General features: G+C 38.1%; 1 protein-coding gene across 12 annotated transcripts in view; it reads right to left on the reverse strand.

The window, feature by feature from the left end:
* EML5 (EMAP like 5) overlaps positions 1-20,758 on the reverse strand; it is a 159,836-nt gene that overhangs the window by 56,712 nt on the left and 82,366 nt on the right. For 11 of the 12 annotated variants that reach the window (XR_009496058.1, XR_009496057.1, XM_059890529.1 and 8 more), the window contains exons 15-21: positions 18,928-19,029; positions 16,604-16,697; positions 15,548-15,648; positions 10,578-10,780; positions 9,862-9,973; positions 8,444-8,571; positions 4,600-4,741 (exon numbers count right to left, since the gene is read on the reverse strand). Coding sequence is in view for 10 of the 12 variants with exons in the window: in XM_059890529.1 (XP_059746512.1) it covers positions 4,600-4,741; positions 8,444-8,571; positions 9,862-9,973; positions 10,578-10,780; positions 15,548-15,648; positions 16,604-16,697; positions 18,928-19,029 (882 nt within the window). In the remaining 2 variants the exon portion in view is untranslated. Of the gene's footprint in view, positions 1-4,599; positions 4,742-8,443; positions 8,572-9,861; positions 9,974-10,577; positions 10,781-15,547; positions 15,649-16,603; positions 16,698-18,927; positions 19,034-20,758 lie in introns of all 12 variants that reach the window. The other variant, NM_001206576.2, reaches the window with a different exon arrangement.

The following is a 20,758-nucleotide window of genomic DNA, read 5'->3' on the forward strand; positions in this document are numbered from 1 at the left end:
CGTTAAAGCACAGATCATTATATGGTGCCGTCTACCTCAAAGTCAGAATCCATGGGTCTAGAAATCAAGAAGTGGAGGTGGGAGTCCCTCTTCTCACTATTATATCTAATTGTGTCAAATATTTTTGCTGTAAGCTACTTTGTCATAGACACTCTGCCACAAACATATTCACCACATAACTAACTGATTATGAGGCAATTTTGCTATAAGAGATAAAATAACTAGTTGACAGTCTGGTTTGACATATGCAAAACAAAAATATGAATGATGATGAATTCTTATTTTGAAACAAACTACACCAGATGAGAAAGAGGCTGAGGGCCTACAAGGCACAGAGTTGAACCCACAGATCCCATGGAACTTTAGAATGTTTATCAACAGACATGGGACAATCCATGTTCATTAGTAAAAATGTCCACCAAAGCAATCTAAAGATTCAACACAGTCCCTATAAAAATTCCACTGGCATTTGTCAGATACAGAACTAATCATCTTAAAATTTGGATGGTACTACAAAATACTCCAAAGCCAAAGCAATCTTGAGAAAGAGCAACAAAAGTGAAGACCTCTCTCTCTCTGACTTCAAACTATATTACAGAGCTACAGTGATCAAAACAGCATGATGTTCGCATAAAAACAGACACACACAATAATGGAAAAGAACAGAGCCCAGAAATAAACCCATGTACATATGGTCAGTTAATTTACCAAAGAAGTCAAGAATGTACAATGGAGAAAGGAGAGCCTCTTCAATAAATTGTGCTGGGAAACTAGAATGGCCACATGCAAAAGAATGAAACTGGATCACTATCTTACACACAAACAAAAATGAACTCTATAAGGACTGAAGACTTGAAATGTAAGATGTGAAACCAAAGAATTCCTAGAGGAAAACTTAGGTGGTAAGCTCCTTGACATAGATCTGGGAAATAATTTTTTGATCCTGACAACAAAAGCAAAAACAACAACAACAAAATAAACGAGTGAGATGATATCAAACTATAAAGCTTCTGCACAGGAAAGAAAATCAGCAACGAAAACAAAGCAACCTACATCATGGGAAAAAGAACTGCAAATCATATATCAGATAGGGGGTTATACATCCAAAATGAATAAAGAACTCATAAAACTCAATAGCAAAAAATCCACATTGGTTTAAAAATGAACAAATACTGAAATGATATTTTTCTAAAGAAGATATACAAATGGCCAAAAGGTACATGAAATGATACAGAGAACAGACAGCAGCTACAAAGGGGTGGTGGGATGGGCTGGGGGTAGTGGAAAAACATTCAGGTTTGATTATAATTAAAAGCTAAAGTCACAGATACAAGTTTTAAACAGGACATTCCCAATATATCCCTATACAGAAAATTGCAAAGGCTGGCAAATATTTATTTTACAGATATTAAGAATACAGACATTAACTCATGTTGCATATTAATACTTCTGGTTATTTTTATAACTAGTTACCATAAAACTGAATTATTTGGCAAAATTCTAGTTTATATTAACTATAATGTTAAGCCCCAGGATCATAATATTTGCATATTCATTTTCTGAAGAAAACTGTATTTGCTTACTGAATGTTTAAAAGAAATAACTGTGTTTTACAATATTTAAACCATTATGATATCAGTATTTTGTTATAATTAAGTCAATCAGCATAAAACCACATGCCTCTTTAAAGTTATGAAAATCCACTTGTTTTTCTCTTGAATTAATGAAGAAGTAAAAATAAAAGTTATTACAGAAGAATATTTAAGAACAAAAATACAGTATTATGACTCTTCTAAACAACCTAATACAAAGATCTACTTCTAGAAGGAGCCAGTAATACCGGTAGACAATTTTTCTGGTCTAATACATGACATAAATCCAAAGATTCAGAAAAGACAACAAATCCTAAATAACAGACCACATACATGCACAATGTTATTAAACCTCGAAACTATAGAAAAATGTAAAAGAGAACAATGAAAACCACTGAAATAATAACTCTGAGTTAAGGACTCTAGAAGCAGTTAAATTAGCATTCAAGAATGAGAGTTACAAAACAAACAAAACACGTTCAGACTGCAGCACACCAAGGGCAGGGCAGCGGCAACAGCTCACCCCAAGTGACACTCTAACGCCAGTCAAAGGTTTAAAAACAACAACGAGAAGCTGCATGAAACAGATCTGCTTTTAAAGAACTGCAGTATCAGTGATAGAATATTTCTGTTAGAATAGGCCATTCCCACCACCCTGTTCTTATATACTACTGGTTCATTCAGAAGACGATGAGAGCACTTCCAACCAATCTTCATTATGGAAATTCTAAAACTCTATTTCAGAAGAAAATGACAGAAGAAAATGTTTGAGATACAAGAAAAAAAGGTGAACAAACAAATGCATATGCATAGATAAATCTAAGTAACACTGACTGCATGAAATGACAATAATGTCCACTTGAAGGGAGGTTTAAAAAAACAGAGATCCTCAAAAAAATTAAAAGTAGAACATCATATGATCCAGTAATTACATTCGTGGGTATTTATCTAAAGAAAACAAAAACACTAACTCAAAAGATACATAAACCCCTATGTTCACTGCAGCATTGTTTACAATAACCAAGACACAGAAACAGCTTGGTTGTCCATGAACGCATTAAAGTGAAAGAAGTGAAGCTGTGTGACCCCATGGACTGTACAGCCTACCAGGCTCCTCCATCTATGGAATTTTCCAGGCAAGAATACTGGAGTGGGTTGCCATTTCCTTCTCCAGGAGATCTTCCCAACCCAGGGATCGAACCTGGGTCTCCCGCACTGCAGGCAGACACTTCACCATCTGAGCCACCAGTGATTAAAGGATAAAGGAAATGTGGAAATGTGGTATAGATGTGTCTGTATGTATGTACATATACATGTGTACATATACATGCACACTAACATATTCAGCCAGTAAGAAGAACAAAGCCTTGCCATTTGCAACAACATGGATGGACCTGGAGGGCATTATGCTAGGTGAAATAAATCAGACACAGAAAGACAAGACTATATCCCACTTACACGTACAATCAAAGGAAAAAGCTCCAAGATACAGAGAACAGACTAGGCTGCCAGTAGTGGGGGGGGGGCGGGGGGACTGGGTAAAACAGGTAAAGGGAGTCGAAGGGTGTCAACTTCCAGCTACAAAGAAAGTAAGTCATGGAAGCGTCATGGACAGCATGGCAACTACAGTTAGTAATACTGCACTGCGTATCTGGAAGTTTCCGAGAAAACAGGTCTTAAAAGTGCTCATCATAATACGAAAATTTTTAAGTATGTGTAGTGATGTTATGGTGATTATTTCACAATATTTGCAAATACTGGATCAATATGTTGTATACCTGAAGCCAAGGTAAGTTCTGTGTCAGTTATATATCAATGTAAAAAAAGAAAGAAAATCTGATGGCAAGTGTGTTCTGAATTTGACTGGTCAGGACAGCCAATGGACTTGGGAAGGAAAGAATTTTTTGACACTGGTTTTCTATGCACAAAGATGAGATTGTGGTTTTAGACTCTAACTATAACTGTTCACATTGAAAGTTCATGTATAAAACCACTGGCAATTCTCACTAGTTTCTGAGAAAAAATAAAGAAATACAGTATGTGCAGGCACATGCATACACACACGCCAGAGAATGAAAATGCGAGAGATCAGTAATTAGCAGAAACGGGTGTGGGGGAAGGACAGCGCCTGGCACTCTGGTGCTCCACAGACTGTGAGTAACTTCAGGTGTTCAGTTAGGCATATAGGATAGCAGCACGAGAAAAAGAGAACTGACTCTTTTAAGTCAACAGAAGGAGGGAAAATAAATCAGCTGAATGAACTATAACAAGTTACCTAATTTCAACTTGGTTCTCATATTGCCAGGTAATTCCTTCCTTGATCTGTGTACTCTATCATATTTCTTAGTCACAATTCCCAACTTTTTCAGCTAGAGCTCCTCCTAAAATATATCCATGCTACAAATAATATTCTCTACCACTTTCCCAAGAAATCTGAAGCTCATCTAGCCTAATAGTAAAAATTTTGCTCCAACAATTGAACTCTTTGTTGTTCTGTATTGACAGGATATCCTACAAATGTTCCCTGGCAGTCCAACTGTTCAGAGTCCATGTTTCCTACGCAGAAGTTCCAGGCTTGATCCCTGGTCAGGGAATCCCTGCCCACATGCTGTGCAACATAGCCAAAAAATAACAATAAAACAAAATAAAATTAAATATCCTCCTCTCAACTCTGCTACCCCCTTTTAAGCTAAGGCTTTCTTAGTTTCTGATTCTAAACTACATATAATCTACAGTCATAAAGGGTAGAAAGCTTAGTTTCTGTTTCCTTCCTATATTCTTTTTTCCAAAATGATATGGAAAACTGACTCAGGATAGGCATGAGCAGAGAAGGTCCCATAAAGCAAAGACTGAATATAACTCATTTTATTTATATACCATTATGAGCAAGCAGATACAGAATAAATACTTAAAGTATTTTTTATATATTTAGTATAGCTTTCTTACATTTGTGAGGGTTAGAAAACTGTGACAGTTTAATCTATGCTCAAGTCAGTGAGGCACTTACCTTTTTTAAGTTTCCGGACGGCCAGCATACAATGACTAGGAGAAAGATCCCATATTCTCAAGGTCTTATCATCACTTACAGTAGCACAGATGGGCAGATAAGGGTGTGTAGCCAAACCCCACACCTCTCCTTCCATGTGTCCCTGTAAAGAAAACATAGTTAAGATCATTTCAACCTAAAGATATTTGTGTTTAGAAGAAAAATAAAAACATTCAATAATATATGATAATGAATAATAGATAACTCTAGTAAAACTTCTCTTTCTTTGGAATATACCTTAAAATATCTTTGTAACAACTTTATCTTCAAAGTTACAATTTAATCCAGTTACTATTGAAACTAGCTTCAAAATCTTATAACATGTATGGTGGTGGTTTAGTTGCTAAGTCATGTCCGACTCTTGCAACCCCATGGACTGTAGCCTGCCAGGCTCCTCTGTCCATGGGATTCTCCAGGCAAGAATACTGGAGTGAGCTGCCATTTCTGTTCCATATAACGTGTACAGGGTAGAGAAAATAGGAACTGGCTGCCCAGGAATGCTAATGATTGCCGTAGGTGAGGGACTTCCTGCATGACAGAGTAAATAGTACTGTAGACTGGTGCACCAGTGAAACTGATAGAAATTGTTTTTTAAAAATTAAGTCTCTGGAAATGGTTTCAAGAAGATAAAACAAAGGAAGAAACATTTACCTAAGAAAATCTGCTAAAATTCAGTAAGAACAGTGAGAGTTTGCTGTATCTGAACTGAGATGCACTCTTGTCCTCCCTGCTCAGTGACACGGACACTCCATACCAGATGGAACCAAGAACAAGGGTGTGCTCTCTCCCCAGCCACGAGCTGGGAGCCTCCTCCCACACAGGGCAGGTGTCCGTGTCCTCCACCTGCTCCCGGCTCCCTGTTACTCAGGCTAAACTCCGGCGATCGCTGCTGAGAGGTGCGAGCTCCCCCCTCACTCCCGGTTCTGAGATGCAGGCTCTACCTCAGGTGCAGTGGCCGGTGAGAACACAGGGCCTCAAAGGCAACCCAAGAAGGGCTGAGGCGACCGCCTCCTCCACACGAGTGGGCACTCACATCTAAAGCAAAGGACACTCAGAAAAACAGAAGCATTCCACTATTTTCACCCTCAACTCCAGACCCCTGGATCAGAAATTTTTCCTGAAGGGAGAAGCAAGTCATAACACAGCATCCAGCTTCTTCTTCATTCACTACAGTGTGGAAAAGCTGAAGACTGAGGGTGCTCTCAAAAACAACAGAGGTTGTGATGAAAGGAAACTGGGAAACAACCGAGACTCCCTGGACATGGCTAAACTGAAGTCGAGGAGAAACAGGAAAATCTCATAGATGGGAAGAGACTGATTAAATTCAGAACAGATCTGGATGCTTCTTCCCTAAAATCAGAAACAAGACAAGGATGTTTACTCTCATTACTTTTGTTCAACACAGTACTGGCAGATCCAGGCAGGATAATTAGGTAAGAAAAATAAATAACAGGCATCTAGATTGGAAAGGGAGAAATAAAACTATCTCTATTTGCACATGACATAATCTTATACAGTATGCAGAAAATCCTAAAAAAATTACCAAAAAAACTCTTAGAATATATGAAGTTATTTAAACAAAATACATACATGTACACTGAAAACTAAAAAACATTGTTGAAAAAGTTTAAAAAGATCTAAATAAATGGAGAGATCCATGTTCACGGATCAGAAGATTTAATATTATTAAGAGGTGCTAGCAACCCACTCCAGTACTCTTGCCTGGAAAATCCCATGGACGGAGGAGCCTGGTGGGCTGCAGTCCACGGGGTCGCTAAGAGTCAGACACGACTGAGCGACTTCACTTTCACTTTTCACTTTCATGCATTGGAGAAGGAAATGGCAACCCACTCCAGTACTCTTGCCTAGAGAATCCCAGGGATGGCGGAGCCTGGTAGGCTGCCGTCTATGGGGTTGCATGGGGTCGCACAGTCGGACATGACTGAAGCGACTTAGCAGCAGCAGCAGCAGCCCACAAACTGATTCACAGAACACTGCCGCCACAAACACGGTTGAACGTGGTTTTTTGGTACATACAGGAGTGCACTTGTGTGGTATACGTATATTCCCACACTTTAAATTACTATAGTTTTATATTATCTTTATTTCTAGCATGGAAAGTTTCCCAAAAAGACTTTTTGACTACTTTTAAATAGTTTCTCTTCTAGATGATTAAAAAAAATCTTTCCAGCATTTGTGAAAAATCTCATTAGGATATGGATTAGGATCATACTGAATTATTTACTTGTAACTCTCTTACGTCTTTAGTAAAATAGTATAGCTTTCTTAATACAGGTCCTGCATTTTTTACCCATCTTTACTTCTGGTTACTATGCAGTTCTCTTTGTGAGTACCGTTTTTGTGCCATTTGTTTTAGCTGGTCATTGCTAGACCAGCTAGACCACGTAGAAGTACTACTGACTTCTACATGCTGATTTTGCATAAATGCTTACGGACTTAATTAGTTATAGTAATTTTTCAGTGTATTCTCTTGTCCAAGGCATAAGGTTATAACACCTTACAATACTGACATCCATCCAGTGTCACCCATGTGTTTCTAATACATATACCTTTTATGTTTTGTTTTACTGGATTGGCTCAGACCTCACACACAGCGTTGGAAAATAGTGGTGAGACCTGGTATCCTTGTCTTGTTTCTGACATTTAGGAGACAGTAGATATTTGAAATCTTTAACTCTATAATAAATATTAGAAAACAATAAGATGTCATTTATTACTTCTAAAAATCTTTTCTTACAATTATGAAACCATCTGTATTTTTTAACAAGCCCATATATGGATTCATCTGTAAAAGTGTATCTGTGTAACTATTTTCCAGGAGATCATAAATATTTGAACACCATGACTCCAACATCTTTTTACTTTAAAGGAATATCATGTGACTGAAATTAAAGAGTAAGACAAGAAGGTTTCACAGGTAATCTACCATACACTGTTTTGCTCTTTGCTCACAAATTCTCCTTGTTACAGAAGGACAGCCTGTTAACGTTAAAGCACAGTGTTTTCATCTACACGTGCTCTTTGGTGACTTAACAGGAATGAAGTAGGGGTTGGAAGAAATCAGTCTGCATTAAGAAAGAAAACAATTCTTTTTCAGGGTAGAAGACAAAACTCAAAGGGTGTTACTATACACAGTTGCATGAGGGCAATTTTCCATTAGGATAGATCCTACCTCACCTGCTATGCCTTATAGGATCAATACCCATAACATACATAGGAAATGTAAACTGAAAAATTAATATAGCATTCCTGATAGAAATATCAAGGATTAGCTAATTCTGCTATTTCATTTATATTTCTACCACACAAAGTTTGTACTTCTGGATTTTCAAAATTATTAACATATTTTCACTCATAAATGTTTTCAGGAGTAAAATTTTGGCACACATTCAGTTTTTGCTTTTCTAAGTTAGAAATTTGAGAAAGAATGAACTAAAGAGTTTCATAGGAAAAAAACTGCCTTAGGTTCAACAAATATATTTCAAAGAAATAAAGTATAAAATAAATGGACTGGGTTAAATTAACTACAACTAGCTTTTCTTTCTACTGGTTTGTTCTGTAATAAATTACTGAAAATATTGGTAATTATTCCACATGATAATGTACCTATTATTTACTGATACTACTTATTTAGCTATAATTAAATTTAATTTTTTTTGCAAATATTAACAAGTATTTCCCTAAATAATTTAACAGTATTTTTCACCACTGTCAGCTTTTGGTTTTTATGTATTAAACTCATTATATACAAAGGGGGAAAAAACACATTAACATTTAAAATTACCTGGACCAGAAGTGTTATTGGGCCACTTTTATCCACTTCTAGTATTTCACCATTCTTTGTGCCAACTAAAATATGACCATGTCCTAATGATATGGCACGTATAGATGGGTTATCTTCCAAGAGAAGACCTAAAATGTTAAATGGAGATGTTCTTCTAGGTATGAAGTTAATATAATACAAGGATGTATATACTGCCAATGATGCTATTTTGACAATGCAAATCATGTTACGAAATTGCTTTCTCCTATATCTTAAATATTCTAATAAATGTATCATATTTTTCTCAATCATTCAATTTACTAATCTCAAAAGTGAGAACCACTTACATACTACAATCCCATTATTATATATTATCCCAGATCCCCTACTACCGGTCTGACAACTGTTTCTTTTCCTTTTATATTTGCTCCTCACCCACCTCCTGCCCCTCTTAGAGCATGTACAATATTCTGGTTCGTAATTTTAATTCAATTTGACTTAAGATTAATTCATTTATGTTTATTGTGCCCTAGGCAGGCTTCAGAGATATACTGGTAAATGTGACACAGCCGAGTGCCTGCCCTCACAGAGCATACAGAGAGGAAAACAGATCCTGTGTGAGGAACATATTGAAAAGGGAAAAAAGGGAATTAACCCTTTTTTGAGATGGGAGCGGGTGGGAGTATAAGGAATCATTCTAGAAGAAACAGTGTTTGAGATCTGAACAATGAGTGTGCATGTGTGTGCGCTGTCATCTCCGACTCTTTGCAACCCCATGGACTCCTCTGGACCACAGGCTCCTCTGTCCATGGGACTCCGCAGGCAAGAACACTGGAGTGGGTTGCCATTTCCTTCTCCAGGGGCCTTCCTGACCCAGAGACTGAACCCGGGTCTCTTGTGTCTCCTGCACTGGCAGGTGCATGCTTTGCCACTGTGCCGCCTGGAAAGCCCCAAAAATGGTACATGGCCAGGTAACTGGAGGCAGTGGGAGGTGGGGAAAGGGGAAATTCTAGGACAAATGATAGCAGACAGACAGGCCTGGAGGTCAGAGACAGAACGCTGCAGTGCCTCGATGCAGGAAGGGTGAGAGAGGGAGGGTCAACAAAACTCTACGGCAAAACAAAAGGCCAAGTCTGAAAACACATCCCTGACTGGCGGTAAATGTGACATCCACATGGCGACTTTCTTTGAAAAATTACAAATGTTAAAAACAACCGCCTTGTATTTGTTTACATTTTACTATGTGTATCACTGAGAATAGATTTTGAAAGGACAGCCATGATTCTGGGATCCAGATAAGTAGTTTCTCTTTTTAATATTGAATGCTGACGCATGTTTAGTAAAGAAAGAAAACTGTACCCCATGTGCTCCACCTCAGTGATCACCATGTTAATGAGCAATTAATCTTTTTTCCTACAAACCGGCAAATCTCAAATCACCTTTAGATCCTGGGGCCAAAGCAGCTCTTTTTATAGCGTAGGTCTTGAGACATCTTTCAAAGGAGTCATCCCAAAGAGCAACTACCCCATCTTTCCCTCCAGTTACAAACCCCTATGAAAGTGAAAGGTTTAATTATGTTAATAGAAGTCTAAGTATTTTTAGAATAATCATCTTCCTTTATAATGAAAAACTCTAGAGGAAACAAAATTTACAGCCAAAAATTATAGCATGTGAAAAACAAACATAGAATCCATTACATTTTTTAAACATCAACATGGAACCTGCAAAAACATTTACAGTGACACAAAACATTCCAGTTTCAGATGAGGACTTTAAAAGCAGTTTCCAGTCTGGAACCATAACGTAGCTCTACCACCTTCACCTGGAGGCTTCATAATTCCATCCTTTAAAAAGAAGGGACAGTAATAGTAGCTACCTCACAGGATACGGTGACAACATATAAAACACTTAATTTTCGACACATAGTAAGTGATTAATAAATACTATTAATAAGTTAAAAATTTTTTAACAGCAGACATATTCTATTCTGGGTTCAGGAGTTTGAACTCAGACCTTACTTTAGGTCAGGAAGACTCCAGCTCACGTATCATTACTGGGTAGCTCAGCTAAGGAGAAAGGCAGTGCTCTTGTACTTGTGAAAATGTTTTACATTCCATAGTCAAACTATGTTTAATTCAGAATTTAAGTGACTTACTTTTTCCAATGCATGCATACTGAACACTGGTCCATCATGTGCTTTAACTGTCTTTACAAGAAAGATGTCTCGCCAGATACACACGTCTCCTGTGGACGTTCCAGAAAAAGCCATGTCCTCGGTCCGTCCGTATACTGCACACATCATGGTGTCACTTTTCCCCAGGGTGCCCATGTAGCCTTTTCTTCCAATCAGTCCTCCCCCTGGTTCAGAGAAAATATTATGGAAGTGCAACTTTCAAAACGTGTAAAATACAAAGCCATAACATTTCTTCTCTGCTATTTTTCTTATTTAAAGAGAAAGACATGTAACAGTAAGGGGAGTTAAAAAAAAAAAATACAGGTCTCTCAATCGGTGACCTGGACAACATCTTGCTTGGCTGAGGCAACCATACCCACGGGTGCATGAGGTCATAGCTTTTGGATAAACAAAAATATATACTAAAAGTCAGTTCAAATCCATCTCTCGATAAATTTTTAAGAAAACTATATATCACAGAGTTGATACAAAAAGTCATAAAAAATACAACAAACTCGTCTATATCCATTATCAACTTACACAAAATTACTACAACAACCAAAATGGGTGCTGACTGCATCTCCTTTTTTCTCCTCCTATTCTGGATGTGATGATGATTATTCTCACACATTCCCTTACACATATTTTACTACTTATTTATGCATCCTTAGGTAATAGATCTTTTTTCATGTTTAAAACTTTCCATAAATATCATCCTATATGCCTTCTTTTGAAACCTACTCTTTTTACCAATGATTTGCTATGGAGTTTTACCCCTAGAAACCTCATTTTCATAACTATATAGCATTCTATCATAACATTTTATATTCCATATAACATTTTCCTATAAATGGGGACTGAATAAAGTCGTTTCCAAGATTTGGCTATTGAAAACAATGCTGCTCTAAACATTCTTGCAAGGGCCTTTTCTATAGAAGTGCAAGAAGTAAGCCAGAAGGAAAAACACCAATACAGTATACTAACGCATATATACGGAATTTAGAAAGATGGTAACAATAACCCTGTGTATGAGACAGCAAAAGAGACACTGATGTATAGATCAGTCTTATGGACTCTGTGGGAGAGGGAGAGGGTGGGGAGATTTGGGAGAATGGCATTGAAACATGTATAATATCATATATGAAACAAGTCGCCAGTCCAGGTTTGATGCACGATACTGGATGCTTGGGGCTGGTGACCCAGAGGGAGGGTATGGGGAGGGAGGAGGGAGGAGGGTTCAGGATGGGGAACACAGGTATACCTGTGGCGGATTCATTTCGATATTTGGCAAAACTAACACAATATTGTAAAGTTTAAAAATAATATAAAGTTTTAAAAAAAGTGCAAGAGATTGTCTAGGATCGCTTAGGAATGGTCAGAGAATATCTGCAAAAAAATAGCGCAGAGATGAGAGCTATCATCTCTGTCGCCAAACTGTCCTCTAAAGTTGATATAACAATGTATAGTCCCATTAATGGTGAAAAGAGTTCCTCTGCCTTCTCACCTTTCAAGAACACTTGGTCCTTATTGGTCATTCATTACCTATTGATATGTTTTGCCCATTTTTCCAAATGAACTCATTATTTAATCACTTATTCAAGTAATACATATGGGCTTCCCTAGTAGGTCAGTCAGCAGAGAATCTGCCTGCAGTGCAGGAGACCTAGGTTCAATCCCTGGGTCAGGAAGATCCCCTGGAGAAGGAAATAGCAACCCACTCCAGTACTTTTGCCTGGAAAAGCCTATGGACAAAGGAGCTTGGTGGGCTACAGTCCATGAGATCACAAGAATTGGACATGACTTCACAACTAATCCACCACCACAATATATATATATATATAAATATATATATATATATAAATATATATATATATATATAATGACTTCATTTGGAAAAACGGGCAGAACATATCAATAGGTAATAAATGACCAATAAAAGCTCATTAACAATTAGAGAAATACGAATTAAAACCACCATAAGGTTTAATCGATATTTTACACCCCCAGTTTGGCACAGGAGAAGCCCAGGACTCTCCTCGTCATTACTGGACTCTACGCTGTTGTCTCAACTGCAGAGGACAGTGTGGCAACAGCAGCGCTGTGAGCATTGTAAGGATTTAACTTTTACTCTAAATGAAATAAAAAACATTTGGGTAGCGGCATGGCAAAACTCTGCATATCACTTACTACCAGGTTCATTTGGATTTCTGTGTTAAGGGTAATTTGAATAGTGGCAAGGATGAAAAGAGTTAAGCTATATGGATCATCTGGGCAAATGATAACAGTGGTATGGGCCTGGTGGCAGCACAGAAAAAGACGAAAAGCAATCATATTTCAAATGTATTTGAAAGATTGTCTTTTCTTAACATAGCAGCCAGAATTTTGAGCGCACTTGCAAGGGCAGTTAAAGTCAAGTGGTGAGGGGGAGAAAACAGATTACACTTCTCTCAAAAGAAGGAGAAGATAAAGAGTAAAGTTAAAGTGTAAATAGGGGCTTCCCTGGTGGCCCAGTGGTTAAGACTCTGCACTCCCAATGCAGGCAGCCCGGGTATGATTCCTGGTCAGGGAACTAGAGCCCGCAAGCTGCAACTAAGATCTGGTGCAGCCACATAAATTAAAAAACAAACAAACAAAAACAGTGTATGAAGTGTAAATAACTATTGGACATGTTTTAGTAGGTAGATTAGAAGAGAAATCGATTAGCAACTGGAGGGTAGAGCTGAAAGAGGGTTCCTGATTTACTTATTTAAGATGGAGCAATCACACCCAAGTGTATGCTGAAGGGAAAGAGCAGAGAGGGAAACTGATGGTCCGGGAGAGACAGCGAAGGAGAGCTGGAGCGATGTCCTTGAACGGATGAGAGACACGTTCTAGTGCGCAAGCGGAAGGGACTGGCTTTCACTAGAGCACACTTGTCCATTCAGGGCAGGGCCAGCAAACTATGGGCTGTAGGGCAAATCCTGCCACCACCTGCTTTTGAATGGTGCCCAGAGGAGCACAGCTGCAGGGACGATGTCTGTCCTGCTCTGTTCCCCAAGACTGCCTCCCTAACCTTTGGCTGCCAACTATTGACTGCCGTGGCCCTGAGCGGGTCACCATGTGTGAGCTGAGAACTTGACTACGGCAACCGCTGGGCCCTTCCTTAGCAGAGAAATCACAGTCCCAGAACTGCCTTGCCTCTGGCCATCTGCCCAACTGAGAGGGCAGTGCTTTCCAGAAGAAGACGCACGAGAATCACTGTCGCCAGGGCAGGGTGAGGCTGGCCATGGTCCCTCCAGCCCAACCTGCCAGTCCTGTTCACCACTGGTCTTACAGGGAATGTCTCTAGGTGACGGCAACTGGGTAGAAACTAGGGAAGAAAACCTACCTGGGTAGGAGTTTTCTCTCTTGTCCTGTAAGTTCCTACATCATATTCTTGATTTTTGTCTCTGGGTCTGAAAAGCCTAAAATATTTACTAATTTGGCCAGTTACGGTGTTTTCCACCTCCGCTTTAGATGATCATTATTGAGTTTCCTGACACACACAGCATAGAATGTCCATACTGTACAAGTTCATGTCATTGCTGCATTTAAAAACTTCCAGTGGCCCCGGCCCCACCAGCCATGGAAGACAGTGCAAGCTCCGTAGAGTAAACTTCTCTAAGATTGTGTCTGGGACAGGAGGTAAGACGCCTTTTCAGTCTCAGTCCTAAGTCATCTTTAACTTCATGTACATAAAGCTATGCATGTAGAAGATAGTCAGATGGCATTTATTCAGATTAATAAAGTGGCTACTTGTTTCCCAGTTGGCTAGTGAACTCTGAATCAGAACTGCAAAAGTGAGAAATGCTGAAATGCACCAAAATCTTAACATCGATCCTTTCCTGGTGCAGTTTCAGGTCTACTTTATGTCTATTCAAAATTAAGGAAAAAACATATTCAATGGCAAGTCTTTTCAGTTTAAATATATGCTTTCTTTAAGTCTCTTATTTCCAACAAATTTACAGTTTAATTTTTTTCAATATTGCAATAATAAGCATTACTTGCCTTGCTGGGTATTTGCAATTCCAAGTTACTAAGATACTTAAAAGTTTTGTCTAAACATATGGGAATGAAAATTACAAATGTGAAACTACTTTTCACTTTGCAAATGTATTAGTAGAACACTATGATACAGTGAATTTGTGACAAAGTATTAAATTCGAATCTGAAAATCGACTCACGTTCAAAGCAGTTAACAATCTGAAAGCTAGTTCACCCTGGGAAGTACCGTCACCAACCCTCTTCTCTCCTAACCTGCGCTTCATCCTCTCTGTAACTTCACATCATGTCCAAAAAGTTTAAGTGTACTGAGACTTTGTCAAACTGCTGGAACTTCTAAGTATACTATATGATTTGGAAAAGAGACTTTTTAATTTTAAAATGTGAACTTCTACTATCAGTAATTTACTAAATTATTAAGGTAATAAAACATTCTATTTCTATATCATTTTATAGCACATAAACAATTTTGAGAAAATTTTTCATTTTTAGTTAGGACTACAAAACATGTCTTTAATAGAAGAAGGAAGTCTGGACATCAGTTGATTAATTTCATAAATTACATTTTTTTTTGCAAATATGAACACTATCAGTGCAGCCAATAAATGATGATAAAATATTTGTTTAAAATGTATCAAGAAAACTGTGGATTGTTTTTTAAAATAAACTTTATTTTGGATAATTTTAGATTTTCATAGAGGATGCAAAGATAACACAGAGTGTCCTATATACTTCTCACCCACCCAGCTTCCTGTAACATTAACATCTTAATATACTGTAGCTACTTGTCAAAACTGAAAAACCAACATGTTTGATACATTACTACTGACTGAATTCCACACTTCAATACCACATTGCACTTTATCAAATCACTTTCAAAAGTAACACTTACTTAAAATTTCAAAGGGAACAAAACAGAAGCACTTCCTTACCTGCTCTACGCCAAAATTTCATGTGTTTAATTCCAGCTGTAATTAATTTATCAGGCACGTACGGGTTCATTTTTACAACAAAAATCTTATCTTTACTTCCCCTGAAATAAATACAGAAATGCTTTAACACTAAAGATAAATTTCTCCTGTAATAACCTTTTGCCTAGTCCATACCCTATCTTGATTACTCCATTACTAAATGCTTGGTCCACCTGGGCTATGTGATCATGCTTTTGTACATTTGCTATTCTGTCATTATTTTAATCTATTAACTCTTCCCAACAGAATCTTAAAAGGAACAGTAAGAACTGAACTTGTTTTGGGTAGCATCTACTATAGTACTGTGCAAAGAGAATGTCATTTGTGGCATAAATGAGTTAAAGAAAAAATCTTTAATAGTACTCAGTTATAGCTTAATATAATCTTTACAAAGTCCTCTTAAACTATCTTTTATCTGGGTACTGTTTACATAGTATGAGAAAAGTATTTATCTATATTTTAAAAATGCTTTATGTATCTCTTTAGGGAACTCAAAGTTAAAAAATAGTCTCTGACACTGCTGACTATTTCCTCCTTTAAAGCAACTGTTAATATTTTTACTATTACAGAAATAATAATGCTCACTGTAGAAATTTAGGAAATGAAAACTACAACAGAAAATAATCTATAGCTTCTTTGTGATATGTGTATATGTATCTCCTTTCACTCAAATACATGAGCATTTTATCATGTTTTCAAATGACTACAGATTAGCTTATCTTACAGTGAAATTCACTCTATCTACCTATAAGTGGACATTTTAGATAATAGGTACTTCCAATATCATATTATAGTTACATTAATAAGTGTGTTCATAAAGGATAAACCTACAAATGAATTCTGAAATCATCTGTCTTTTTACCACAATTACACTATTTATTCAATGGTAATAAAGGCAGCAGCAACTAAAGATGTAACATGTTTACTTCATTTCAAAACTGTTATAATTAAAAAAAAATTTAAGTCCAAAGGAATTTCAGTCTTTTGCCAATGTGATAATCAAGTTTCTTTCCCTACCTTGCTACTGAAAGTTTCTCTCCTTTCTTCCAGTCCCACAGCACAACAGTGTGGCTATCATCTATTCCAACTGAAGCCAAACGTTTCCCATCCGCTTTGAAAATTAACCAGAGAAACAAACTGACCATTAACATTCAGAAGATAAAAACAGTATGTATTCTGTCACCACAGTGCCATATTTAAAATTTTATAAAATAATGTTAAATGGTAGGCATGCATATAGCTGGGCTTTCCTGGTGGTTCAATAGTAAAGAATCCACCTCCCAATGCAGGAGACTTGGATTTAATCCCTAGGTTGGGAAGACCCCCCTGGAGGAGGAAATGGCAACCTCCTCCAACATTCTTGCCTGGTGGGCTGCAGTCCATGGGGTCTCAAAAGAGCTGGTCATGACTTAGTGACTAAACAACAATGCACATAGCTCTGAAAAAAGCAGGATTCATAAGGGGGAAGGGTAGTTTCTCAGTGCATTTATCTGCTGACTTTTCCTCTGATCTCATTTACCTCATCTATCTATCAGCCTGGGATAGGGGAAAGGAGGAAGATAAGGAAAGTGGGGAAAAGGTATTTAAAAGATGAGAAGGAAAGAGAAAACTAAGAAAGAAGGAAGAAGCGATACACACCAATGAAATTCACCAGAGGAACTCTACTGTGATGAAAGAAGTCATAGGAATTATAAAACGTAAGTCAAGTGAAAAAGATACAGGTTATAACTTCTCATATAGCTCAGTCAGTTAAGAATCTGCCTGTGATGCAGGAGACCCGGGTTTGATCCCTGGGTCGGGAAGATCCCCTGGAGAAGAAAATGGCAACCCACTCCAGTATTCTTGTCCAGCGAATCCCACGGACGGAGGAGCCTGGCAGGCTATAGTCCATGGGGTTTCAAGAGTTGGACATGACTTAGTGACTAAACCACCACCACAACTACATATTGCCATTAATATGATTGTTGTGAAAAAAAAAATGACTTAGTGAAGATCAATTATGTTAGTTGTTACTACTGTCAAGTAACAAGTAACGGATATTAGACAAGTGATTGAGCTAAGTCAGCCACACTGCAAGTGTGCATGTGTTTAGAAGTTGGAAAGATTCAATCTGTAACAAAATGTTTGCCACTCTGCCATACTTTCTGCAAACCTTAATTGGTTTGTTATCGCTACCAGTTGTAATTTTCCCGTTGACTCCGCTATAATTCCGTTTCCTAACTTTTGGCAGATATGTGTACGTGTAAATACATTCCTTCCCAAACTCTACTATGAATAATTCACCATCTCTTCAGACAGAGCTGCAGAAAGCACAACTTTACTGTTTTTAATATAAAATTCTCTATTAAAGGCATTTCACCCCTCTTTCCCTACTGGCGAGCTGCAGTCCATGCAGTTGCAAAGAGTTGGACACGACGCAGGGACTGAACTGACCCCTCTTTCCAATCAACACCCTAGCCTTCACTGTAGATCCAGGTGTAGTTGTTCAACTTTTATATGTGTAGCAAAGACTTAACTTTGAGACCTAAAGTTATTCCTGTAGGACAGATTAGAACTGTCACTTCAAAGAAATGTTATAAAACAAGTATTTTAGTTTTCATCTCTTTCTTTCTTAGCTTTCACCCTGGTGGTGGTGGTGGTCTAGTCACTAAGTTATGTCCGACTCCTGTGACCCCGCAGACTGTAGCCCACCAGGCTCCTCTGTCCATGGGATTCTCCAGGCAAGAATACTGGAGTGGGTTGCCATTCCCTTCTGCAGGGGATCTTCCCAACCTAGGAATCATCGAAGGCAGACTCTTAAGTGACTGAGTTATGAGGGAAGCCCTGCTTTCACCCTGAACATTTTCAAAGTTTACTCTGTGACTGAAAAACATTAAGGGAGATCAGGGTTTGCCCAAGTGGGACACATATACCACTAGAAGTATCTGAGACGTCTCCAGAGTTTATATAGACAAACATCTTTTATTTTAATAAAAACATCTTTATAATAATGGGTATTAAAATTACACTCATTACATTATAATTATAAACCAGCTGGCAAACCCACACTTTCATAGTCTTGATAGGCTACGATCACAGTATACACACTTGATAATTGGTCTTTTTTTTAAAAATGCCAATCAGATAACCTTATTCCCTTCTTTAAAGCTCCAGTGACCTCTCATACATTTAGAATGAAATTCACATCCTAGGTCTTTTACAATGTGATCCATCTGCCTTCTTGATAGTCTCTCATGAAAGTCATTTTTAAATGACAAGTTTAGGCAACACTGATTAAGACAAAAATACTGTATACTGCCTCTGAATTTTGATCATTCTTATTGAGACAGAAATTCCCTTACCTGAGAAATCAACAGCACAGACACCATATTGGTGGTAGCCCTTTAATATCGACAATGGTTTAATGGTTTCCGTGTCCCATATGTGAATTGAGGGATCCCTACCTACCTAAAATAGAAAGAATGATAAAAGTCATTTTATGCAATTAAACCATTTATTTTCATACCTACAAAACAAAATAAAACAAGATATTTTGCAACTTTTGTCATATTTGCTACAGATTTCAAGTAAAAAATATAAAGATTATGTGATCAACATTTTTCCCATACGTTTGTTGAAAAGCTAATGAGACTAGGTTCAGGGTTTATAGGAATGTTCTAGAACTATATAGCTCCTAAACCTTATACTCTACTTCATCAATAGAGATAATGCTTCCTGAGCACCTACTACTGGCAGTGTTAGCAACCTAATGTATGCTAGTGTGCACTAAGACAATTAGATAAATTCTGCAAACTCACTGGGAAAATAAAAACATCTGGTATGTGCTTAATGAGGATGAAAGGCTGTAGAGAAAATCTTCATGGATATTATCTTACTTGTCCTGGGCCTTCAAAAAGTGTAAGTCTTGGACAAAAAGAGAAGCAAGCAAGTACATTACAGGCTAAGATAATGGTACAAACAAAGATGCAGAGAGGTTAAAGCACCAAGCAGGTTCAGTTCAGTTCAGTAGAGTTCAGTCACACAGTCATGTCCGACGCTTCGTGACCCCATGAAGTGCAGCACGCCAGGCCTCCGTGTCCATCACCAACTCCCGGAATTCACCCAAACTCATGTCCATTAAGTCGGTGATGCCATCCAGCCATCTGATCCTCTGTCGTCCCCTTCTCCTCCTGCCCCCAATCCCTCCCAGCATCAGAGTCTTTTGCAATGAGTCAACTCTTCGCATGAGGTGGCCAAGTACTGCAGTTTCAGCTTTAGCAACATTCCTTCCAAAGAACACCCAAGACTGATCTCCTTTAGGAAGGACTGGTTGGATCTCCCTGCAGTCCAAGGGACTCTCAAGAGTCTTCTCCAATACCACAGTTCAAAAGCATCAATTCTTCAGCATTCAGCTTTCTTCACTGTCCAACTCTCAAATCCATACATGACCACTGGAAAAACCATAGCCTTGACTAGACGGACCTTTGTTGGCAAAGTAACGTCTCTGCTTTTCAATATGCTGTCTAGGTTGGTCATAACTTTCCTTCCAAGGATTAAGCGTCTTTTAATTTCATGGCTGAAATCACCATCTGCAATGATTTTGGAGCCCCCAAAAATAAAGTCTGACACTGTTTCCACTGTTTCCCCATCTACTTCCCATGAAGTGATGGGACCAGATGTCATGATCTTCGTTTTCTCAATGTTAAGCTTTAAGCCAACTTTTTCACTCTCCACTTTCACTTTCATCAAGAGGCTTTTGAGTTCCTCTTCACTTTCTGCCATAAGGGTGGTATCATCTGCATATCTGAAGTTATTGATATTTCTCCAGGCAATCTTGATTCTAGCTTGTGCTTCTTCCAGACCAGTGTTTCTCATGATGTACTCTGCATAGAAATTAAATAAACAGGGTGACAATATACAGCCTTGACGTACTCCTTTTCCTATCTGGAACCAGTCTGTTGTTCCATGTCCAGTTCTAACTGTTGCTTCCTGACCTGCATATAGGTTTCTCAAAAGGCAGGTCAGGTGGTCTGGTATTCCCATCTCTTTCAGAATTTTCCACAGTTTATTGTGATCCACACAGTCAAAGGCTTTGGTATAGTCAATAAAGCAGAAATAGATGTTTTTCTGGAACTCTCTTGCTTTTTCCATGATCCAGTGGATGCTGGCAATTTGATCTCTGATTCCTCTGCC

The sequence above is a fragment of the Bos taurus genome, chromosome 10 (genome assembly GCF_002263795.3).
Source record: "Bos taurus isolate L1 Dominette 01449 registration number 42190680 breed Hereford chromosome 10, ARS-UCD2.0, whole genome shotgun sequence".
In the NCBI taxonomy this organism is placed as follows: domain Eukaryota; kingdom Metazoa; phylum Chordata; class Mammalia; order Artiodactyla; family Bovidae; genus Bos; species Bos taurus.